The sequence below is a fragment of the Myotis daubentonii genome, chromosome 2, assembly GCF_963259705.1.
Source record: "Myotis daubentonii chromosome 2, mMyoDau2.1, whole genome shotgun sequence".
Taxonomy (NCBI): domain Eukaryota; kingdom Metazoa; phylum Chordata; class Mammalia; order Chiroptera; family Vespertilionidae; genus Myotis; species Myotis daubentonii.
In genome coordinates this window covers 106,678,922-106,705,274 of record NC_081841.1, presented here as the reverse complement: position 1 = coordinate 106,705,274, position 26,353 = coordinate 106,678,922, and the positions used below count along the sequence as shown (strand labels likewise).

The 26,353-nt window shown below is 38.1% G+C and overlaps 1 protein-coding gene across 12 annotated transcripts in view; it reads right to left on the bottom strand.

Moving 5' to 3' along the window:
- FRY (FRY microtubule binding protein) overlaps positions 1-26,353 on the bottom strand; it is a 608,287-nt gene that overhangs the window by 208,483 nt on the left and 373,451 nt on the right. For all 12 annotated transcript variants that reach the window (XM_059684112.1, XM_059684113.1, XM_059684114.1 and 9 more), the window contains 11 exons: positions 26,026-26,158; positions 21,908-22,015; positions 16,580-16,838; positions 15,110-15,292; positions 12,992-13,078; positions 10,372-10,631; positions 9,769-9,958; positions 9,035-9,159; positions 6,186-6,243; positions 5,219-5,310; positions 4,770-4,942 (listed from right to left, as the gene is read on the bottom strand). In XM_059684112.1, the coding sequence (XP_059540095.1) occupies positions 4,770-4,942; positions 5,219-5,310; positions 6,186-6,243; positions 9,035-9,159; positions 9,769-9,958; positions 10,372-10,631; positions 12,992-13,078; positions 15,110-15,292; positions 16,580-16,838; positions 21,908-22,015; positions 26,026-26,158 (1,668 nt within the window). The remainder of the gene's footprint in view (positions 1-4,769; positions 4,943-5,218; positions 5,311-6,185; positions 6,244-9,034; positions 9,160-9,768; positions 9,959-10,371; positions 10,632-12,991; positions 13,079-15,109; positions 15,293-16,579; positions 16,839-21,907; positions 22,016-26,025; positions 26,159-26,353) is intronic.

Sequence of the window (26,353 nt, the reverse complement as noted above, 5' to 3'; positions counted from 1 at the left end):
CTTGCAGTCCAGGACCCTTGGGGGATGTCGACTGCTGGCTTAGGCCCACTCCCCGGGGGATCAGGCCTAAGCTGGCAGTCAGACATCCCTCTGGCAGCCTAGAAGCCCTCAGGGGATGTCCGACTAACAGCTTAGGCCCACTCCCCCTGGACATCCTTAGTGCTGCCGCAGAGGCGGGAGAGGCTCCCGCCACCACTGCTGTGCTGGCCAGCCATGAGCCGGTTTTTGGCTGAGTGGCGCTCCCTCTGTGGTAGCGCACTGACCACTCCTGCATTGAGCATCTTCCCCCTGGTGGTCAGTGCTCATCATAGTGACTGGTCATTCCGCCATTAGGGTCAATTTGCATATTGCCCTTTTATTATATAGGTTGGGTGCTGAATTTTATTAAATGCTTTATTCTGCATCTATTGATACAATCATGTGGTTTTTATCCTTCATTTTGTTTATGTGGTATATCACATCTATTGATTTGTGGATATTGTTACCAACCATGCATCCTAGGAATAAATTCCACTTGATCATGGTGTATGATGTTTTCAATGAATTGATGGATCTGGTTTGCTAATATTTTGTTGAGGATTTTAGCATCTATATTCATCAAGGATATTGACTTATTATTTTCTTTCTTTATAGTGTCCTTATCTGGTTTTGGAATTAGGATAATGCTGGCCACATAAAATAAGCTTGGGAGTCTTCCCTCCTCTTGAATTTCTTGGAATATTTTAAAAAGAATAGCTGTTAGTTCTTCGTTGAATGTTTGATAAAATTCTCCTGTGAAGCCATCTGGTCCATGTCTTGTTTGTCAGGAGTTTTTTGACTACTGCTTCAATTCTACTAATTATAATCTGTCTATTCAGATTCTCTGAGTCTTCCTGATTCAGTTTTGGAAGATAGTATATTTCTAGGAATTTATCCATTCTGTCCCAATTGTCCAATTTGTTAGCATACAGTTTTTCATATTTTCTTACAATACTTTGTATTTCTGTGGAAACTTGTTACTTCTCCTCTTTCATGTCTGATTTTATTTATTAGGATCCTCTCTCTTTTCTTCTTCATGAGTGTGGTTAAAGGTTTATCAAACCTGTTTACCTTTTCAAAGACCCAACTCTTGGTTTCACTGATCTTTTGTATTGTTTTTTTAAGTCTCTGTCATTTATTTCTGCTCTGATCTTTATTATTTCCATCCTTCTACTCACTTTGGAGTTTGTTAGGTTTTTTTTTTCTAGTTCCTTTAAGTTTAAAGTTAGATTGTTTACTTGAGATTTTTCTTATTTCTTAAGGTAGGCCCGTAATGCTAGGAATTTCTCTCTTAGAACTGCTTTTGCTGTATACAATAGATTTTGGGTTGTTGTGTTCTCATTTTCATTTGTTTTAAGGTATCTTTTTATTTCTTCTTTGATCTCATTGTTGATCCATTCATTGTTTTGTAACATGTTATTTAGCTCCATGTGTTTGTGTGTTTTTCAGTTGTTTTCTTGTGATTGATTTCTGGTTTCATAGCATTATGGCCAGAGAAGATGCTTAACATGGTTTTAACCTTCTTAAATTTACTGAGACTTGTTTTTGTCTAACATGTAGTCTATCCTAGAAAATGTGCCATGTGCATTTGAAACAAATGTATATTCTGCTGCCTTTGGGTGAAATGCTCTGAAGATATCAATTAAATCCATCTGATCTAGTGTGTCACTTAAGGCCACTGTTTCCTTGTTGATTTTCTGTCTGGAAGATCTATCCATTGGTGTTAATGTGGCATTAAAGTCCCCTACTATGACTATATTATTGTCTATCTCTCCCTTTATGTCTATCAAGATTTGTTTTATATATTTAGGTGTTCCTATGTTGGGTGCATAAATATTTACAAGGGTTGTATCATCTTGTTGGATTGCTCTCTTTATCATTATGAATTGTCCTTCTTTTGCTCTTACTGTAGCCTTTGTTTTAAAGTCTATTTTGTCATATATAAGTATTGCTACTCCAGTTCATTGTTCATTTCCATTTGTATGAAATACCTTTTTCTATACCTTCACCTTTACTCGGTGTATATCTTTCATTCTGTGGCGGGCCTCTTGCAGAGAGTATATATGTATATATATCTTATTTTCTTATCCATTCAGCCACCCTATGTCTTTTGATTGAAGCATTTAAACCATTTACATTTATAGTGATTATTAATAGGTACATATTTAATGCCATTTTACTCTTTTAATTTATATTCCTTTGTGTTTTTTTCCCCTCCTGTTCCTCTTCCTTCTTAAAGACCCTTTAACACTTCTTTCTTTCTTCCTTCCTTCCTTCCTTCCTTCCTTCCTTCCTTCCTTCCTTCCTTCCTTCCTTCCTTCCTTCCTTCCTTCCTTCCTTCCTTTCTTTCTTTCTCTTTCTTTCTTATTTCTTTTTTTTTTTTTGATTCAGAGGAATCTGCCTGTCATTTTTTTTAAACATTTCTTATTATACTGAGTAGGTGGTAATGAACTCCTTTAGCTTTTTTTTTTTTTTTCTCTGAGAAGCTCTTTATTTCTTCAATTTTAAATGATAGTCTTGCTGGGTAAATTAGGTCCTTGCTTTTTTTCTCTTTGAATATTTCATGGCAATTCCTTCTGGCCTGAAATGTTTCTGTTGAGAAATCAGATGACCGTCTTATGGGAGCTCCCTTGTAGGTAACTGACTACCTTTCTCTTGCTGTTTCTAAGATTTTGATAGATTGCTTGCCTCCATTTCATTTAACTTTATTTCTGCAGATTTCTTGTGTTATTTCATTTGGGGCATATTCTTTCTCCATTTTGGCTGCCTCTTTGTGTTTATTTTTATGTATTAAGTAGGTACGCTTTAACTCCCAGTCTTGCTGGGGTGGCCTTAGGTAGTAGATGTCCTGTGGGACCCCATGGCAAAATTTCCTTGATCACCTGTGCTGGGTGCTCCTGGAATATGCCTTTTTTGGACTTTCTGTTGTAATTGAATCTTAATTGCTATTGGCCTGTTTGTGTGTGGATTGACCATTAGGCTAGCTGACTGTGAGGATCAATTCCAACCACAGTGAATGAGCTGCTGTACAGGTGCTGATCACACAAAGTAGAATTCACCTCAGCAGGGTCTGGTGCATGTCGAAATCTTCCTTTGGATGTGCCACTGGTGAAGCTATTTGGATCCTGCTGTGATGATGTCTGACTATCACCAGTGGGTATGTTGGTTCTAGGTCTTCTTGGATGGGAATCTGCTGCAGGTCAATGTCAGATGCTGCTTGTGACTGGCTCTGGACAACCTGTTTGGAGTTACAAAGTGGTCCACAATTTGTGGCTGCCTTTGCTGGGCCTGGGTGTGCATGGAAAGGATCAAGCTGCAGACTAACGCTTGCTTTTACCAACCTTGGGCCAGGGAGCAAGTCTTCAAAAGTCGCAAGGAAACCTGAAGTCTGCCTCTGCCTGCCTCCTCCTGCTGGCTGCCTGTTAGGCTCAGTCACTGAAAGAGTCTTTTGTGGTATTCAAGTTGCATGTGATAGGTTCCCAGTGAGTCACTAGGTAGGGGAGAGAGGTGTTCACCAGGTCTACATAGGTTCAAACTCAGTGCCAGTACTAGGTCTGAGGCCACTTAGCAAATCAAATGTCCCAGTAATACCAAGTCTAGCTGCCAACTGCTGGGTGCTTGCACACCTTTGTGGTGGGTCAGGGTCTCAGGGAGTTGTTAGGATGAGGCCAGCAGAGTTTATCAGGCCCAAGAGTTCAAGATTTGGTTGTGTGAAGGGAAGATCTTGCACCAGTTGGGCGTGTGACGGGAAAATTTCCCCTTTCCCAGAGCGATACAACTCAGTCTGTCCCAGATTCTGCCCAGATCTCATCAGGGTGGAGCCACCTAAAGTTGAGAGGCTGGGGCTGTCAGATCTCCCTTGAGGGGGGGGTGCTAGTCAGGTTCACAGGAAAGTTGGGGAAATTGCCCCTTCCCCAAACTCACACAACTCAGTCACTGACACTACCTGCATTGACCCAGACCTCTACAGCCTGGCCCAGGCATTTGACTTCTCTTCAGGGTGGAAGCTCTGTAGAGTGGGTTGACAGGGAGTCCAGAGTACGGGGCTATTGCATTCACCCAACCTGATGCTGTATGGAAGGGTGTGCTCCACCCAAGGAAGACGGTATCTGCTGTGTAGTACAGTGACTCAGCACAAATATTTAATGAAATAAATATTTGAAATGTATAATTTTAAAAAAATTACTTAAATGGACTAAATGCTCTAATCAAAATAAATAGGGTAGCAGAATGGGTAAGAAAATAAGACCCATATATAAGCTGTCTACAGGAAAACTATTCCAGATAGAAAGACACACAGATTGAAAGTAAAGGGATGAAAAAAGATATTTCATGCAAAGGGAAACAAATAAAAGAAAGCTGGTGTATATTTCTACCAGACAAAACAGACTTTAAAACATGTTCACAGATTAGCACAAGAATGAACAAAAATGAAGCACCTGTGAATGTCCCCTCTGAATTCTTTCCTTGTTATGGAAGTCACTTAGGTTCCTTTTCACATGGAAACCAAAATGAAGAATAGAAATAATGACAAATACAAAGCAAAGCTTAAATCCTATTGTTCCCTTTCCAACTCTGTGCTGAATTACCACAATCTATCCTCATGTACATTTCCAAGTATTTCAAGACAAATAGACAATCCCACCCAGACCTGCACACAAGCCAGGAGGATTAGAGGGAAACACTGTCCTGAGGAACAAAAGGTTTTTCAAGCATAAAGGTAAGTAACGTGCAGTGATGCATCACTGTACCTGGAACACATTGAATCAAGTTGGCGACCATGGCACTAAAATGTGCCCGGATATCTTTAAGAATTTCAACTTCTTTATCATTTTCAGCTTCTAGCAGCATGCGGGTCAGGTCTACATACTCTAGGAACAAAGCTCCAAGGGCTAAAGTATCCCGTTCTAAGGCTCCATTTGTGCTGTAATAAAGAAAAATGGAACTTTTAGATGCTCAGTCTTCATTTCAAAGTGGTACATGCTTCATGGAAAATAAGATCCACTGTCAGAACTGACACACTACATTTGTTCTTGACCTATATGCAGCGTAAACAGATTAAGAACCCCCACAAGATTTTTGGACTTTTTCTGAGTAAAAGTTAAAGGTAATATATTTTTTAAAAAGAAAGGAAATAAAAAGAGACAAAAGTAGACCAGTGTGGTAAGCGGAGATCAACTTGGGGAAATTTTCATCCTACCTGTCACTTATTACACCAGCATCAGCCAGAAGTTCAAAAATTCGAAGTAACTGTAGTCTTAACAAGTCCCGCCGTTCTCGGCGTTTTTTGTTCTGTACAGAAAGAGGTGATACCACTTATAGACATGAACAAGGCAATATGAGCTTTGCTTTAGGAAACTGGGATAAAGAAAGGCCTAACCTAGTCCTTTTCGATTTTCTAAACATAAAAGACAATGTATTTTCCTTTCTTCCTAATCCTTAGAGACGATGTTTGCTTTTATAGGTTGTAAGAGAAAGATCATCGGGGGGTGGGGGTTGGTAAGTATCTATATGGTGGAAATGTTCAGAACAAGCCTCAATTCCCAGATGCTCCAAGCATGTGTGGAAAGACTGGAGCATCTTAAATCAAGTGGAAAAGAAGAGTGGACACTAATACTCCCGCCAATCTGACCATGAAGCTCACATGTTCTTACTCAAATGGCTCAATTTTTGTTACTTCTTGCTTGATTCTTACTACTATATGGGAAGCTCATTTTAGTCTTTTTTTACATTTTATTTTTCATCCTGCTACATTATAAGTGTATCCTTTTCAGAGTTCACTTTGGGGAAGATAATGTTGGGGAAAATCCTTCATATGCCAGATGAAACAAGTAACATTTGTGACCATTTAACCCCTTGTGAAAAACAAGCAAACAAACTAAAAACCAAAATTCAATAAACTCAAACCTCTTTCAAATAAATGTGATATCTTCACACATATATGACTACTTAGGTTGTTTTGCTTTCAGAAATATAGGACATAAAATCTTTTAAAGTAAGAACCATATTATACTAAGTATTAAAATATTGAAAAAATGAAAATAACAAAAGCTAAAATGTTAAGATTCAATATTAAAAGCATGCTGGGGAAACCATTGGGTATATTTAAATTCATACAACTGTCCAAATGCAGCAAGTATCTTAATGATTTAAATTCAAAATCTTACCTCGGGTCTTCGTTCCAGAGCTTCTTTCATTAATGGATGAAGTTCTTCTACCAATTCTCTACAGAGGAAGAAGGTAAGCATTTGAAATATATTATTATTATTGACACCAAACTTGTCACCAAACATATCCATTCACTTTACATCTGATATCAAAATTTACCCTGGCCTTCCCATTTCCCAGTCACATGGTGAACTGTAATTAGGTACTGGCCTATACTTTGTATTATTGGTATTAATCCCAGTGCTGTGTATATAATTTTGGCTCAATTCATGTATTGACTTGGTTTTGATTTAATGTCTGAACAATTAAACAATACAGTAGGTCCTTGGGTTACGTCGGAGATCCATTCCTATGGCGCAACTTAATGCAATTTTCACTGTAAGGCGGAACCCACCTACATAAGCACCTACGTCACTCACATGGAGCACATACACAGCAGGAATGAAGTGAAACAGTAAAAAAAATTAAAAGATAACAATTCCTGACCTTTACTTGTGGTAAATAAATAATAAAAAACATAAAGCACGTATGCACATATGCCGAAATGATGGAACTTTTTTTTTTAATAAATGGGAGATGGCGACATAACCATGAAATGACTTAAGTCAAGTCCGACATAACCTGAGGACTGTCTGTATTTTGCAAGTACTTCCTAAATTCAAAGCACTTTACTTTACTTTGTGGACTTGAAGATAAGTGAAACTGAGTCTCTGCACAGAAATTTTCAGTCTAATTAGAGCATAAGAGATAGGTGCAGTACTATAGTACTGCCTTTGGAATTCTGTGCTCAGGGAATGACTGCTAGTTGATTCTGACATGAAGTTTTTTGGAATTTCAGAGATGAATTCCTTTATTTAAACTATATGACAAATATAAATACGGCAAGTACTATAGTAGTGAGGTTCTCATAAAAACCTTACCTCTTACGTAGTAAAAATAAAAGTTTGATCATGTTAATATGTATCTCATATTACGTGTACATACTTCACCTGTCCCCATTATCTAGCCTGTTGGTAGGTATTTTGTTTATAATCCACTCCATGTCTAAAAACCTTGTATTTATGGCAGAATATTTTGTGCTAATAGAAATTGCCCTCCAGGGAAATCCAGGGACAGGAAGGTAAACTCTATCAAATTCTGCATCGAGACATAGAAAGCCTGAGCTTCATTCCAGATTTTTCCACTATAGATGCTAGAATTTTTTTCACCAAAGACATGGAAATAATATTAATGGTCTCTTCCATCTAATAGCAGACATTAACCAAGTATTTACTATGTGCATTTTTATATTTAACTCAATAAATCTGAGATAGATCCTATAATTATACCAAATCTATATGGTTAGTGAGTTGCATAAGTTACTTCCCCCGAGGAACACTAAGAGGATGAGATATGCAAAAGAAAGCCTCAGGTTCTTTGGGGAAAATGTTCAGAAATTTCAGGAATTGTTCTTATAGTATTTTCACATGATGCTTTTTTTAGTTTTAATAAATAAGTAGTAAAACTTGAATTAACTGGCATCCAAGTAGTCAGAACTCACAATTACTTTTTAAAAAAAATATATTTTATTGATTTTTTACAGAGAGGAAGGGAGAGGGATAGAGAGCTAGAAACATCAATGAGAGAGAAACATCAATCAGCTGCCTCCTGCACACTCCCTACTGGGGATGTGCCTGCAACCAAGGTACATGCCCTTGACCGGAATTGAGCCTGGGACCCTTGAGTCCACAGGCCGATGCTCTATCCTCTGAGCCAAACCAGTTAGGGCACAATTACTTTTTTTAAATTAGTTTTTTAAAAAATTCTTTATTGTTTAAAGTATTACATATAGTATTACATATGTCTCCTTTTTTCCCCCATTGACCTCTCCCGGGCCACCCCCACCCCCAGCACATGCCCTCACCCACAAGTGTCTGTGTCCATTGGTTATGCTTACTAGTACATGCATGCATACAAGTCCTTTGGTTGATCTCTTACCCCTCCACCCGACCCCTCCTGTGGCTTCCCTCTGAAGTTTGACGGTCTTTTCGATGATTCCCTGTCTAGATCTAGTTTTGTTCATCAGTTTTCGTTGTTCATTATATTCCACTCACAATTACTTTTTATAAGGATAAAATCTGACTCTCTACATGAATAATGTAACTGATCTTTTTCAGTGGCCTCTAAGATATCTCATTAATCTTTATTTTTCAAATAGGGTCTTTCAGATGCTTGGAGCGTTCCCTTTTGTATCTGTGTGAAACCTATACAATTTAATTTGTCCTAGTAGGCTTTCCTGCATAGCTAAAGTCATCAGAGGCAGCCCGAATATAACGTTTTATGATGACTCTTTCAAAGGCTTGGCACTGCCTCAGATGGAATGGTTATTTAATTAAAGCTGTGAAATGACTAAGTAATCTAGAAAGTGAGATATGATGGTTCTATAAAGGCAGATAAAGCACTTTATAGAAATGTCCACTAGTGTAACAGGTCGTCCCTCAGAGAGTTCTACCAATGCTTCACCTTTGAGAGTGCTGCATTATTGGCAGACACTCCTTATTGTGACCTTAAAGCCTCTGGACAGTCTGGCTACCTGGGCATTGACAGGAAAATTCCTTTTAGTTATCTAAAACAAAGCTTGTAAGTGAGATAAAATCTGAGAGGTAAAGTCAAAGTTGCAATGACAAAAAGTGAAACATGAAACAGCTGCAAGCAAGGGTTGTTTCATGCACATCAGCCAGGACACAGGAAACAGCGCCAAGCCAGAAACTGCAGGTACTCGCCATTAGCAAACTCAGACTTGTGTTACAAACAGGAACCACGACAGCAGCAGCATGTATGAATTTACAACTTATTAAGACTACTGTACCTGAAAACAAGGGAATTTGTTCTTCCAAATCCTAAAACTAAGGACTCTGTGATTTCAATGCCCTCTAGTCTCATCAAAGGCACCAACTGCTTTAACAAAACTCCCACCGATGGGGTGCCCATGGCCTGAAACAAGTTAATTAAAAGAGAAAAAGAGGTCACATGGGAACAGATGCTTCCTTTAATCAAACGGTGACTCCATTATAACAGTTTCAAAGTCTGAACCACTTCCCAAGGCACTGCCATCATTTCAGGAAAAATAAAACAACCCATACATTTGATATAGCACAATTAATGCATTTTTCATCTGAGACACAAGTTAAAGAACCTTTAAATTATAATAGTCTTCTTAAAAAAAAACCAACAAATTAAATCTACAAAACTTATCATTAACAATATAATTTAATCAAGGCACGGTTTAAAGGTAAAGACTTGTTGTGGAGTGACAGACATGTGGTATGTAGGACACGAATCAAACCTTAGGGCACTAATAAATACAAGTCCCAATGCTTTAAGAAAGTTTGCTCACTTCTCTTTATCTTCTACAGTCCACTTGTCAGGCAGAAATTGTAAATTATGCACATAAACACTCAGTGGAATTTAGAAATGGTAGGGGTGAAAATCTCATTCTCTATACTCCAGATGGCAGGCACAGTACAATTTGCACTGTGAACTCTAGACAAACAAGCTAAAAAAACCCTTACAGAATAATTCTTCTGAAGCATGTCATGTCACCTTGTTATCGTAGCTCACTGTACCATCAGGCGTGGTCGCCATTATTTCTGGAGTCGAAGCTCTTAAGTGTCCCGGGCTCATGATACTGGGTTTTGCAACTCCAAAGCAAAGAATGAGGTAGTTCCTCCACAAGGTCACATAGTTGTCTCCGCTGCCAGCAGTGCTGGTTTTCTTGGCATTAATTGGGCTACTAGGAATATGGAGAAGTGAGCACTAGTTCAGGATTTTAAATATCACTTATTGAATAACGATCCTACAAAGTGCTCAAAGAGAGTTGAACAGCTATCTGTCAAGGATTGTCTGGACAGGGAAGGTCACTACTGGATGGGAAGTTGTATAAACTTTCATAACATTTTCACCAGTAAGGTCTGAGATTCTGTACTTAGACATTCATATTGATTATTATGAAAAGCAACAACAATAACAACAAAACTAGCTCTAGATGAGAATTTCGAACCTGATTTTTATTCAATGTTAAGAATTCTATAATAGGAAGTTCAGAATCTGGAGAGGATTATAATATCTTAATCTCTTATATGAAATGAAAATGTAAGAGGGAAAATGGTCACAAGCAAAACAGAGGAAAGCACATCAATCCCTTACTTGGGGTCCACCAGGGGCATGACTGCCTGGAGCCGGGTGAAGGCATAGGGCCAGGCGTAGCTGAGGGCCGTGGGGCAATGCCTGGGCAAGTTCTCCTGCCGCAGGAAGCTGAACAGACAGAGGACCCAGGGGTCTTTGACAGACTGAGCGAATATCCAGACGTGGGATGGGCTCTTCACATCATAATGGCTGTTGACCAGGACCGCATTCCACTCCACCAACCACTGAAGATCCACACTGTGGGTCAGTGGTAAGGTGGCCTGCAGGTGCAAGAGGGCAATGAATCAACACCATACTGTAAACTCCACACCCTCATCATAGCTTTTCCTGACCACCTCTATAACTGGCCATGCGGTGACTCTGAAACCTCCTCCTACCCCTACCATATAGGATTTGGTTTGTAGTCATCACTGTTTCCCAGGCTAGATGACAAGCAACTGAAGTACAGAGGTTAAGGACAGGGGTTGTACTTCATATAGTTTTAATGTCATATAACACTGTGCATTGGTAAGCAGATGCTGCTCACTAAATATTTGTTGAACAAAGACATGACATTAGTTAATTCAAACTAGACCAAAGAATTGCCATTTTAAAATTCTGAAAAGTTATTAATCTCTGAGATTCATAAATGTGTATTTAATACCTATAATTAGAATATATATATATATATATATATATATATATATATATATATATATATATATTTAAAGCAATGATAATGAATTAGGGAGATGGCTGAGTTTAATTCCTTTTATGAAAGGTATTTTATTGATGATTTTTAAGGTAAAATACCTATATATTCTTGTCCTATGCTATCAAGCCAAACTAATAAATTCTAGAACCTTTTGAAAGATATTTAATCGCATAAGTTCTTATTCATTTTCTTCTAAGCCCAGAAATCAAAATTTATAGAAGACCAAGTTTCAAATAATGAAGCTGCTGTGCCAGGAGAGAAAATTGCCTTCATTTTTGTAAGGCATTTAACACAATCAATGTTCTCTGCTGGATCTAGGAGTTCCTGTGGGTCAGAGCACCCCACTAGTGACCTAGATGGTTAATGCACCAGAGAGAAGAGATTCCAGCCCAGACTCTGTCCAAAGCCTGCGACCAGAAAACCCCCAGACATCCCAGAGTGCTTCATTTATGACTTGGGGATTATAATGCTGTTCTCACTCCACCTTTACATGAATGGGAGGTAAGAACACCTGGCAAAGAGCAGGTACTGCTTGCCCCATCTCCCCTCCCGTGCATCTACCTAATGCAGAGTTGCTGACCTAATTCCCCTGGCTCAAGGTTTTGATTCTGATAAACACAGAACAAAATCACATGAGCAAAATATAACCTGCAGGGAAATAAAATCTGTGTATAAAACAATAAAACTTGACTCTTCCATTCCATGTTCAAACAATCTGAATTTCTAAAAGACACAGTAGATATGAACTGCATGGCTAACAGTTTTAGTATTATCATTATTATCACAACCATAGCAAGAACAAGGCTACTAAAAGATATAGATCTGTGTTGAATTTCAGTTGGAAAAGGCCACACAAAGCTCACAAGTATTGTTAGGTTTTCTAGTCACTCATAGCTATTTGTCAATTATGTTTGTATTAATTTATAGTTATTTGACAAGAATATATGAGGGACATTGGCAGTGTGGATTCTGCATGCGTTTGAGATGTGTCCTACTCTCTTCAGCTTTGGAGCTGAAATTAGTCCAGGTTCCATGACTGTACTGTACTGATTTTTTTTTTAAACCAGTTAATTAAAATCTATTTCAACCTATTTTCTACGTATTCATGAAAACTGAAGCTGCTAATATGCACTTTATAAGGGAGAATATGTTTGTGAGACAGATAAAGCTGTACTAGAGTCAGAGTTCAATTAGGGTCAAGTCTGGGCCCTATCACTTCCTTCTGTGTGACTATAGCCCTGTCCCTCTTAATGTTTTTGAATTTTGATACCTATCAGGGTCAAAATGATAATAAATGTGAAAGCACCTTATAAACTGTAAAGCAACTTTAAATATAAGGTACATATAGTGTGAAGTACAATAAATAATGTGAATTCATTTTCTTAAAGAAGCCTGAGCAATTCTTCTTGAAATTGCAGTTGTCAAAATACATTATTTATATACCTAAGGCTCAAATTTCATTTGAAATTATCCGAATGTCTCCTGAACCAGTATTTGAAAATCCTGCCTTGTTTTCCTAAGTACTTTTTTCTTGTTTTCTTAATTCTCACCTGAGGATATTTCCTCCACTGATTTTTAGAGAGTGGAAGGAAGAGAGGGGGAGAGAGAGAGAAACATCGATGTAAGAGAGACACATCATCGATTGGTTGACTCCTACACACACCCAGACTGGGCTGGGGATCAAACCTGTAACCCAGGTCTGTGCCATTGACCAGAAAGCAACCTGCTACCCTTCAGTACACAGGCCGATTCTCTAACCACTGACCTACACTAGCGAGAGCTTCCTAAGTACTTTTGCATCAGTTTATTAACCTGACATAAAACCCCTGAATTCTTCCATACTATTTTTCTTTGTCTCTCTTTTGTCAGACATGTCCAGATCTTATACTTAAAATGATTAGCAACAAAAGTCAAATATGTACTTACTGAGTCCGAAACTGCTACATGAATAAAACTTTCAAGAATGGAAGAACTTAGCTGATCCATGACATCAATCATAGGCCTGTCGTCATCCTATACAAAGGAGAGGTGGTTACTCTCCATGGGAAAATGGATCCTTCCCATCCAGCCCACTCCCTTTGTCTAGAACATGAAAGCAGAACAGTGTGCAAGACAGCGATAAGGGTTTTCTCACAGAAAACTGCGTGTCAAGATGGTGAACGGCAGTGGATAAAACTCTCTATGCTTCTGAGTTGAGTCTTTCAAGTTTCAGTGGAAGGTAATTAGAACTCCCATTTCACATTGCACTGAGAAGACATGCACCTGAATTTCAAAAATTCATACATGTGCACAGGAATCTAAATACTGTACCAGATGTTATTCGCTGAAGCACTGGTGTTGTCATTAATTTTAAGGACTGGAAAGCCCACAAAAATATGCTTTGCCTGATCTCTAAAATGCTACTTACTGAAGTCACTGATCTGCTAAAATAACTGATAAATTGTTGACTGTGACTGAATTTAGTCCGAAAGAAAGGGTACTGGAGACTAACCACATGCTCGCTATGGTAACTACGTAGTGTATAGCTATTTGGTAAAGAAGCCAATAGAATGGGCATAAGAAAAAAGTATCACAATTGTACACTTTACAATGTGGCCCCCTGACATTTCCAGTACCCACCTGGCACCATGCATAGTTATTACAATATAACTGACTACATTCCCTGTACTGTACTTTACATCCCCATGGCTATTTTGTAACTGGTAATGTGTACTTCTCAATCCCTTCTTCTAAGTGAATGAATGTGTATGTTTGCCGTTCTTTATTATAGAGAAGCTCAGATACATAAAATTGTTTACTTAGAAGCCTTATAGGGAAGCTTTGGAATATCTTTGTTCATGTATGAGAATGATTTCAAAATGAGAATGAGAATGGTTTCCAAAGAGTCATGGCTGGTGTAAGAAAACAACACACTATGTGAGAAACATCCCGTACAGTCTACTGGAAAAGCAATTACCAGTATGAACATGGGGCTTTGGAGGCATCTGTATTTGGCTTTGAATGATGGCTCTGTCATGTCCTAGCTATTGATAAAGACTTTTAACCTCCCTAAACCTCAGTCTTTGTACATTGGGGGTAAAAACAATACTCATTCTTAGGTTATTGTGAGAGTTAAATAAGATAATATATGTGTAGAGCACTTAGGTAGTAACTGATACTTACATAGTGATTGTTATCAGTATTCTCATAATTAGAGACTTAATGGAGGTTTACCAAAGTATAGCATGTCTCAGAGATCTATTTACTTGATACCAGAGGCATGATCCTAAAATATTTCAGATAGCTACCTGAAAAAATGTGAATAACCAGGACAGTGATGGATTTGGAAAGACAATGACCATTTTGAGGATCATAAGTTAAGACCCATGACTTAAAACAAGAAAAATACCATTTTTTTTTTCTAAAGAAGTAGTGGCATAAAAAGATGGCCCTTCTTTAATCAACTCATGCCTGGGGTTTGGCCACCTGTGCCAGCAGGCCATGAGCCTGGACGCCTGAACAAGGGTGTCCTTGACTGAGGGTGGGATGTTTGCTGGAGTTATAGTGCTTAATCATGTGCTTATTTCTCCCATCTCAAGGGATATGTTTTCTTATGATGCCATTTTTTCTACTGTTGTAAAGATTAAATGACTTTCGGTTAGCCAGACTGTTAAGTATCTCAATCATTTTAAATGGTATCCATTATTTTCTTAAGGTCATTCTCTATTATAAATGTAATAATGTCTGCTTACTTTGATGTATGCTGAACATTATGAAGACAAAATGATTTATAACAATATTAATTCTTCACTTTTTTTTATAAGCGCTATCTCTTGGAGAATGATAAACAGGCTTTTCTATTGCTCTAAGAATATATGACTTATCTCTCCTAAATTAATAGTGCTAGTTCATAATTAAAAACCCACCACGAAGCAAAGATCATTTGTTGACATCATGTGTAACATGACAGAACATAAAGTAGTAATGCATCATTTACAATTTTTAATCTAAACATCAAAACTCTTGAAAGGAATAAATTTGGAACTTCAGAAAAATAATCCATACCTCAGGCTGACCCAGGACAAGAAATAAAGCTCGGATTTCCTTGAGTATTAAAACGGATAGTTTGCGTGTGGCCACCTGAAAACTGCAGAGTAAAACCAGAGCAAAGCCTTCCACAGCATGGAGGACACTGCAATGGGGACTTCGTTCCGACTGCATTCGGTGGCTGGAGCCATTTGCAATAAACTGTCATACAATAAGAACAACATTCTATATCAGAAAAATAACAGGGGAAGAGGAAACTAATCTTATATGTGCACCTTTGGGCACAGTTAACCTCGTGATATTAAATTAAATTATAATGGCTTAGGTCCAGACATGTCTATAAATTCATTATTATTCATGAAATATCATAGGTCCCTTTTTGTTTTTAGATCCATTGTTACTTTTGGATACCATCAGGTCTCTATTATCTACGAGAAAAAATAACTTTTCAAAGGCTATTAACATTAATAAAAACAAAACTGCTTCCAACCATACCATATATTATTCTATATATTCAATTAAAGTGGCCTAATTTGTTTTTTACGTAAGTTCTCAATAAACTTTTTAGACAGTATTAAATTGCATTTTCAAATATTTACTTTCTAATTAGACTTGTTTTTCTATTAGATTCTAATTTAGGTTTTGGATGTTTATGAGGTGGATTCTGAATGTTCCCAAACCACAACCAAATGAGTCTAAAATGCCAGCCAGACAACAGGGCAGAGTCTGCCTTCATTTCAGTTTTCCTTTTACAAGCATATGTAATCCTTGTGTTTGTTTTTTTCCTTATCATCTTTTGACATGTATATAACACAAGGAGGGAGAATGACCTGGACATCATCACTGAAATCAGCCAATCTAGGATTTTAGCTGGTCGCTAAATACAATTATACCTCCCTGAACGCCCACGTTCCTCACATGCTCAGGTATGCTCTTCTCCAGCTAGACTCCTTGCCAATGCCATGCCACCACTGCCCTGGTTCTCCTCTGACAACTCTGCTCCTCAACGAGCACTTCAAAGTGTTACCATGAAGTTTTATCATTTAGGACTGAGGCATGAAAGAATGAAGAAACTACAAGAGTGCACTTTTCTTCTCTGCAGATATGGATAACACAATCAATATGCTGCCACTTTGAAAAAAACCTGGAGGGCAGCTAACTTTTATATCCACATCCATATCCATTTCTATATCCATAATTCAGCTCTATCTCTCTGGTCTATTGCCATTGCTCTTATAAATACATTTATAATCATAATTCTCTGAAAAAAATTCGACTCCCTAAATGGCCCTGTTAATGTTAACAAATCTAACCTGATATCTAACAAATCGCCCCCTAAGTTTCTTAGTCACAATTTAGGCAGATGGAAGAGTAAGGGCCCCCATTTGGGAGAAAGTTCCGAGGTAGCCAAGAGTAAGAACTCCAAGGTTCTCTGGGCTCCAACTTGTTTACATCCATGGGAACCAATGGGAAGAATGTGAACATCACCTCTGAATTTCTGATTTTGTTGGCTTGCTCGTAGACTTTTCCTTGAGTTTGTATGACCAGTTTCCACTGGGTGAGCAGCTGGAGCAGTAACTTCAGGGAGGAGTCCAGGAGGCTGTAATGCATGTCATTTACTTCACGGAGCAGGAAGGTGGTGAAGCCAAACAGGACATCTTCCCTCCAGTCTGGGAAGTCAACCAGCAAACCCTGAAGAGAATTTTGTGCAATATGGCGCAGTTCATCATCCATGTGAATGGAGAGCCTGTGCAATGAATAAAAGACAAAAAAACACACACTTCATTAGCTTTTCTTCTAGATGTATGAAGGCATATCTATAGGTCTCTGTTTTTACTTATATCTAAAAAATGGTCACCCTCTCCTAATATGTTATATTCTTCACTCAGCAACCCTAACATTAACATCTTATATAACCATGGTACTCTTATCAAAACTAAGAAATTAACATTGGTACAATGCTATTAACTACACCACAGGATTTATTCATATTTTACCAGTTTTCCACCAATGTCTTTTTTCTGTTTCATGATGCAATATAAGATACCACATGCCATTTAGCTGTACATGGAGACTTTTTGATACATTACTGCCTAGAAGAATAAATTATTATCAAATCCTACCACTTTTAAAGATGAGAAATGTGAATATTAGTGAAAGTAAGAGACTCAGTGAAAATGAGCAATTAAAAGTCAGTCCAGGTGTCCTTAATTAGTTTGGTGTCCAAAGGGATGCTTGGTTGTCAGAGGAGACACTATGGTGATCACATGTTGGAGAGTACTGCTGGCATCTCTCTAGCAGGTAGAAGACAAGGATGCTGATAAACCTCCTATAGTGCACAGGACAATTCCCTATGACAAAGAATTAACCTGGCCCCAAATGTTGGTAGTGCAAGGCTGGGCTAGCCAACTGAAGAATATCAGTGTATTTCTGGTTTAACCTATATTAAATCTCAACATTGGTATGGGGCATTATAGTTAACATATGCTTTATAAATTTTTTCATTCATTTATTCAATAAAAAAATATTTTCCAGGCACTATATCCATTGCATACAGCTTTATGGCATGGAGTTCAGTATGACTGTGTCTATTGGGTAGGGTGCTGTGTAGAACAATGCTAGAGAAGGAGCAGGGGAAGCTCAGGGAAGGTCTATGGACCACCCCGGGAAGCAGTACAGCAGAAAAGGGGTTAAGTGTGCATGTTCTGGAATCAGTGCCTAAACCAGTATCTTGCTTTTGTGACTCATTAGTCATGTGACCTCATGCTACTTACCTAATCCCACCTAGCCTCAGAACCTCATTTGGAAAGTGGAGACAAAAACTGTCCCTGCATCTCATAACCATGCTGTGAGGACCATTAAGACAGTCTGTGTACAGTGTTTAGCACCACATATAGCACAAGGTAAGCACTCAGTAAATGTTGGCTATTATCATTAGAAGAAAATGAATGTATTCTGTAAATTATAGAAGTAACATGATTAATTCACATCTGAGAAAATAGACAGAAATATGGAGGATGCCTTCAAGAAGCAATAAGACTGAGGGCAAAGGCCAGTCAGGAGGGCATTACAGTGAGTTAGGCAACAAGTGGGGGGTGGGTTCTGACCTGAGGCAAAGAAGTAACAAAGAAGGGAGAGATAAAGGACAAAGATTTTTAGGAGAGAAAATTTCCAGGACTCAGAAGCCTGGAAATGTTCAGTGTCAGAGTAGAAGGTGGCCAGTCAATGGGGGCCTCCCACAAACAGGGTCGATAATATCCCCAAGCAATAGAAGAAATTGTGACCCAGAGAGATTAAGGAACTTTCTTAAAATCCAGGATTCTGATCCAGGACTTCTAATTCTTAATCTAAAGTTTTCTCTGAAAACAAGTGTGGTACAGTTATACATTTTTGAATAAATAGTATTTCAAAAACTTGATAAATAAATACTTTTCTTATTGCCTAAAGCTCACTAACTGGTCCAAATTTAACCAAGTCCAAATATCCAGGCAAAAGCTCATAAGTAAGCAGATATGTACAAAGTCAGGGAAGATCTATTTCCTGTTTCCAAAACAAGTTCCACAAAGATGTGGAGAAGGAAGATGGAAGGCAATTCTCTGAGCAAGACCCAATTAAGTCCACAGTTTTTAAGGAGATTACAGCTGCTGAAAGAAAACTGAGACCCCTTTTAAAGCCTGGCTTCCAATTAAGAACTGTCTGAGATAGGAATTTACAAACTTTGTATCTCAATCAGCACCTCTATGAATTCTTTTATGTAGAACTCTAATATATAATACATAAATCTGAGCTGCTCTGGTTAAGGCTGAAGTAAAGGGAGTCCCCTCCCCCTTGAAGTCCACCCATTTGGGAAGAAAGATTCCTTTACTGTACAAGCAGCTTTAAGCCATCTTTGCAGCCCAGAGTGCGAAAACACTAGCTTATGAAAAATGCTTGAAGTGATTTCCCCATCTTACTGTTATTACTCGTGTTTACTGCATTTTACCTGCCTATATAGAGAATAGAGAATAAGCTTCTGCAGGTGACAAGCCACCTTTTTAAGACAGGAACAACAGGCACTCAGTAAATGTTAACTAAGGACAATGGCCACTGTCATGGATTGAATTGTGTTTTCCCCAAATTCGTGGCTGAAATTCAAACCACCAGGACCTCAGAATGAGACATTATTTGGACTAGGGTCATGCTGGAGCAAGGTGAGCCCTGATCCATGGTGACCTCATAAAAAGGGGGAATTTGGAAACAGATATGCACATAGGGGGACTGTCCTGTGAAGATGGAGGCAGAGACTGGGGTGATGCTTCTTTGCCAAGGAATACCAAAGGCGGCCAGAAAATGCCAGAAGCCAGGAGAGAGGCCTGAACCAGATTCTTTCTCACAGACCTCGGAAGGAACCAACCCTGCTGGCTCTTTGATGTTGGGCTTCTAGCCTCCAGAACTGCGAGACAACAGATTTCTGTGTTTAAGGCACCTGGTTTGTGGTACTTTATTATGGCAACCTGAGCAAACCAATAGAGTCATGAAGCCAGGACAGCATCTGTCTTTAGAGTCAAACTAAAGGCTATTTAGATGAAGCTTTTAAGTAAGGGCCAATGCTCTCAGCTTTCTAAATGAGATTAATTCTACTTTTCATTTAACTTTGCTCTCATTCATAATTTGCAATCTAGCATCTGTTTTATCTTTAAAACCACAATGCGAGACCATTTTAAGGACTGTGAGAGCCCCAAGGTTGAACAGCTCTTCATATTGGGCGGGGGGGGGGACTCCTCTGGAAATGATGGCACTCACATTTGACCAATGTAAATGCTCAAAAATATCACTGAGTATAAAGAGCTAGGACTGAGGTGGGGGCTGGGGAGGAGGAGCTTTAGGAACAGAAGACCCAATAGAAGATAAAAGTGGAGTTTTGAAGAAGAAAAAGGTCCAGACTGTCATGGAACTGAGACTGAATGAAAACAATGTATCAAGACAAGTCTGGGTGATAGCAGGTAAGGAAGAAGAGGACAAAGCTGGGGGAAGGGTAACATGGGTCCCTGTGTTTGTTCCTTGAAGAATATGAATAGACAGCTGCCAATCAGATATAGTTGCTATTTCATCCACCCAGATCTTTCTCACTTTTACTTTTATTAGATTTTAACCAGAAAATCACAGATCATCTTGTGACAAACATAAAATTAACTATTGTAAAGCAGGAAACAGGAAAACAACAACTAGTAACTAACAAGAAAGAGAAGACTTAGAATTAAATGAGAAACGTGTCCAGCCATTCTGACTGTTCAGGATGTGTAGGAAAGCAGTGTGGTGCTGGCCTGCAGATTGGCTAGAGGAGTAGTAGGCTTTGGTCAGAGGTACCACGGCCCGAAATGGTGATTTCCAAAGGAATGAATCTTCAGTAAACCCCACAAACCAGCATCATCCTTGTGCTAGTGGTGACTGGATTAGGAAAGGAGTGGTTGTGTTTACACTTGGAATGAAGAGCAATGGGGAAGAACAGTAGGCTACAAAAGTCATTGATTGATAGCAGGAAGTGGTCAACAGAGGAAACCAGGATGGCTGTCCAGAGCAGGAGCACAATGGCCACAATGGCCAGAAGACACCGTACTCCATGGAGATACCCAGAAGCCAGGGGAGGCCACTGGGTGACCTGTAGTCATATGGGATTGGAGCGTGGGTATTTTGTTTGGGTATTGATGGAAGGGTGCTCTCCAAGGCTAGAGAATGTGGGTGAACAAGATTATTCATACATAATGCAACTTTTATTCAGTATGCACTAATATTTGTTACTCTTTATTCCACCGTTATCAGATTAACCTGCCTAAAATGGAATTTGTTATGTTATTCTTCTGTTTAAACTACATCAGTCTGAATGTGTCAGCTAATAGTAAAGATGAGCTGAAAATCAACCTCTCATGTCTTATTTCTATTTCTTTTTATCGTTGAGTTTCTAAACTCCTTTTTGTTTCCTTTTTTTTTCAAATCAAGGATAACTTTTGTTCTCCCCTTCCCTTTCCTCCATGCACCCTGTGTTTCTTATGATGTTGCCTTCTAAATGGCATTTAGATCATTCTGTCGCTTTTGATTTTTGAATTGATAGGCATAATTGTCAGTGAGAACCTGAGATCAATATGAGAAAGTTAAGCTTACTTAACAAAAATGATACAATCTCACTCAAAGCAAATTAACTTTAGGTTCTAGTTGGACTGTGGTTCTTGTGAGGGATGGGGAGGATGATAAATATATGATTTGGGACAGCTTTCTAAAGTACTAAAATTAGCTGAGGACCCTGTTACCCACCTTCTTTCCTCCGCCCCCCCCCCCCCCCCCCGAGGAGGTTTCTGTGGGCTTCAGATTGAAATCAGACCTAGAATGAACTTTTCCCCCATCAGACTTATCTACTCACATCCCAGCCCCACCGCTGTGACGGCTCACATCAACCCCTTTGCCTTTCTGAATTCCATCTTTCCTTCGAAGGGCAGCTCCAGCTCTACTTTCTCCCAGGAGTTATGTGCTGACTCTCCCAGGCCATAGTAATCCTCCAGGCACTGAACTTTGTGACATTTTGTGCTATTAATTGCACAGTTTTAGGCCTTGGATTGTTAGTTACCTTATGTGTTGGTTTCTACTTTGGATTTTAAACTTCTTGAACCTCTTGAACACCACAAAAATTTTATTTATACCGCCTTGCCTACACACAGTACCTAGAATAATGCCTCATTTGGTAAATCTTTGTCAGTTTTCAATAATCATTCTCTTTTTCAGTAAATCATGACAAAGGATTAAAATCAATTTAATCGAAGAATGTCCACGACCATTCCCACCTACCTAGCCAGCAAGTCGATGAGTTCAAGTTTTGACATCCCATCAGGAAGCAGCCGGGGAATAGCAGCAACGCATGTCCTGAAAAGGTCTATTTTGGGCTTTCTCTCACCCCTAGAATGTGAAAACAAAGTTTAAACATAGTCAATGGTTATGATAAATTTAAAAAATTTGAGCAACTATGTGAACAAAGACTAGAATCCATGCTTTCTGAATCACTGTCTGCTATTTGCTCCATATTATTTTCAAATGTTCATGCCCTTTACAGCTTTGCCAGCTCTGAGAAAACTAATAAAGATTTAAATGTTAGTCAGAGTTATATATCTGAAAAGAAAAATGCTGATACCAATAGCATTCCACCATGCAGTTTGCCATTCAATTGGGACTTGGTCCCTATGGACTGCATTAAAAACATTGAATTTATTGAAATTCCTAAATGCATCAGCATGTAAGAAATACACAATAGTTATTCCTACATTCAGAATTTAAAAATGGGGCTTTATACAAGCAATACTATCTCTAACAAGCATGACATCTGGAAGCTTCTCTATTTTTTTCTTCTTTATTAAGGTATTACTTATGGAAGCTTCTCTTCATGCTGAGTTGTGCTTCTCCTCTAGAGCTCCCACCCTATTTTTTAAAATGAAGTGCTTCAAAAATGTCTTACATAATGTCAAGTAAAACACTGCAATGCATATTGCTCTGCACCCATTTCTGATTTTAAAAATTATTCCAATGGGCCTGCCCTCTATGAAGATTCCTTCTTTCTTTTTCCTCTCTTTAGAATAAATGTCAACAAGTAATTAATGCCTTCTGCGCTGTTGTAAAATCTGAGAGAAAAATGTAGATTCTGTAATAAATTGCTTATATTTTTAGTTGTTTAAATAACTACCTTCTTAATCACATATTTTATCAAATAAACTTTATAGAAAAGCTTAACTACCCATCAAATTTTTCAAGTAACCCAAGTGACAGCATATTTAAATTCTGATGATTGAGTCTTCTGAGAATAAACATAAAATTGTCACCAAGTTAATATAATTATTGGACACAAAATACAATAATGAAAATGCAAAGTAGCATAGTAGTAATTCCTTCTTGGAATAGTAACTGTGGTCTGAATAGAAATGCAACAAGGAGAATTCTCTACATTCTAAAGATGATAACATTGCTTTCTAGCATGCTTTTGTAAGTTTGTTAAGAATGAATACAAAACTGTTTATGTGAAAAATGAAATACTTCTATGTTGATTTCTAAAATACTTTGCTTCTGTGGAAAGTCATGAGACTATTTTCTCTCCTTTTCCATGGTCCTGCATGGTGTGCATGAGGACTGTGGAGAGGAAGCTATTGTGTCATGGTTTTCAAGTGGCTAAAAAAGAGGACCTTCAAATAATTTCCTCAGTACCTGGACAGAGCTAGAGCCCAGGGATTTCTCCCAACTGTTCATATTCAACTCCGTGAGTCATTTAATTAGTCCTCCTAACTTGCTCACTAGATATTTTAAACAGTTGGGATTATTTTCCATATCTGTCAGAAAACGGATGACCTTGCCTAGCCTGAAGTCCAAGGCTAGTTCTTGCAGGCTTCCAAGCCTAGATTAGAGGTTCTAATTGGTGTAGGATTTCCTTTTATCACTGTAGGCCTTGCTCGCTGAGCTTCTACAGGAAGCATGTGAGCCCCCCAAAACATACTTTTCCTTAACATATATTATTATTATTATTATCTGCTAGCATGAACCATAAAAGGGATGGGAAATGGATATGGCATGACACAGAATGCTTAGTGTTTAAGTTCAAACCTTAAGCAGCACCTGGGAAAGTGGTGGACCAACCTTGAATATTAACTCCAATAATCATTCCCATTAGCGTGGTGTGGACCTCAACACTCTTCTCCTAAACGTGGCAAAGAGTTACTGTCCACTCAGGAATCTGCCTTAGAACTGAGCATGAAAAATATTCCTAGTCCTATTTGGGGGTCTCAAGATGGTTCAATAGGAAAAAGTACAGAATCATCTTGGGAAAAGTTTAAGGTATTGGCTAAAATACAAATGAAAATTTTACATGTACATTTAAATCTGTACCTGTTTATGGTTTTGAATATATTGTTTGGTCCTAACTCTATTTTGTGACATCTTGATTATTAATAAAGTCTTCCTATAAAGGCCTTTCATTTCTTTACTGTTTTAAAAGAGGAAAGAACTCTATACCAGAAGTTTGAAAAGCATTTCATATATCTTCTATATTATAAACTTAAAATTGCTTTAATATATTCAAAAAGTATGTAATAATGATGTTAAAGGTTTATGGACAATCTGGTAATTGTGAGGTAAGAGCCAGAGATACAGACAATATATTTAATGTTATTATCCTTGGTCAGTTTCAACTCTGCTGTCACTTTGGTTGAAAAGTCTTTATATGATCTTCATCTCATTATACATTAGCATGCATTGTATATACCATATTTTTGTAAAAAATGTATATATATAGTTGTGCTGACACAGGGAAAGGTCTTGGAGGAATCACACCAAGCCAAGGAATGGTGACAGATTTCAAGTGGAGCTCTGAGGAGGAGGCTTTCATTTTAACTTTATATGATGCTAAATATGTATTTACTAGTAAAATAATTCTGTAATTTTTACTCTTCTTGTTTTATTTTGTCATCCTTTGTTTTCAACATGCCACCCTCGTAAAATACACACCCACAATATAAACTTCCCATATAGGTGGCAACCTTCTAACTAACTGTGGTATTTGGGACTGAATATGCTGAGTGACAAAGAAAATTTTCCTAACTATATATTTTTGGAAATGTATGCCACAGGTGTCAAATATAATTTAATTCACAGGCCAAGAGCAAAATAGAAGCTTTGTTAAAATGTTAATTTAATGCCCTGGACAGTTTTTCTCGGTGGTTAGAGCATCAGCGTTCAGACTGAAGGGTTGTGAGTTTGATTCCCAGTCAAGGGTATGTACCTCGGTTGCAGGTTTGAGCCCCAGGCCTGGTTGGGGCACATGCGGGAGGCAACCAATGGATGTGTCTCTCTCAGATTAATTTCTCTCTCTCTGTCTCCTCCCTCCCTTCCACTCTATCTAAAAAAATAAATGGAAAAATATCCTTGGGTGAGGATTTTAAAAAAAAAAGTTAAGTTAAAACCCAATCCTAGTTTCTGCCATAATTAAGCAAATGTAGCAAATATAAGTTGTATGAGTTTCTTCTGTAGAATTCTGATTCTAAATCTAGATCTTAGATTTTGGCTTAAGAACATTTCATTTCTACATTCAAAGTTACGTATGCTTTCTTAAAATCCAGTATTTCTATGACATGGTCGAATAGAGACTATTCAGCCGGTTTAAGTCTCTCAGTTCAGGATTATCACCAGAAACAAGTGAATTTGACATTTATAAAGACGGAATGTCTGTAAACTGGTGATCAGGCTTGAGAACAAAACACCACTTCTGAAAAATGTGAAGTACAGCACTGTGATCAAGCTTGGGAGCAAAATGCCATGTCTGAAAGATGTGAACCAATGAATGAGTCTTGGGCCCATTTCTAACTTACTGGCCTAATGCTACTTCACATACAACCAAAACAGATCAATATCAGGTTTGACCTTATTTTCAGATTTAGTCAAATATTACAAAAGTATGTTTTTACAATCTTAACACTTCTTAAAAATCTGGTTCTAAGAATGAAAGAATAAAATACAGTTGACCCTTGAACAACATGGGTTTCAACTGTATGGGTCTACTTACACACAGCTTTTTTTCAATAAATATGAACAGTACTGTAAATGTATTTTATCTTCCTTATGATTTTCTTAATAATATGTTCTTTTCCCTAGCTCACTTTATTGGAAGAATACAGTGTATAATACATATACCATACAAATATGAGTTAATCAATTGTTTATGTTATTGGTAAGATATCTGATCAAGAATAGACTATTAATAATTAAGTTTGGGGGAGAAACAGTTACCCATGGATTTTCAACTGTGCAGGAGTCAGTGCCTCTATTCCCCATGTTGTTCAAGGGTCAGTTACACAGAATAAATGAGAAGAATCTCTGCTGGTGTCTTCTGGTTAATCAACCCTTTGTTGAGACTTAGTCCTCACTGTACTCACGTGATCATGTCCTCAGGTTCTTTGTTTAACATCTGGACGTTAGTTAGCATCATACACCTTCCTACTTCTTTATCAAGGTGCCTTAAAATGCTGTCCACAGCTTTTCGTACTTGAGAATAATATAATGACATGCCTGAAAAAATGCATTACATTTACATCTTTGACTAAATTTATCAAAGAATGAAATCTTAGTGTATTTATCCTCTATGTCATTTTTTATTGAAGACTTTCTATGGGTGATGGCTTCTTTGAACAAAGTCTAATTCAATCTCTTATCTGTAGGATTGTTAGCACAGTGCCCTGCACTTAGTGGGTGTTCACCAAATAA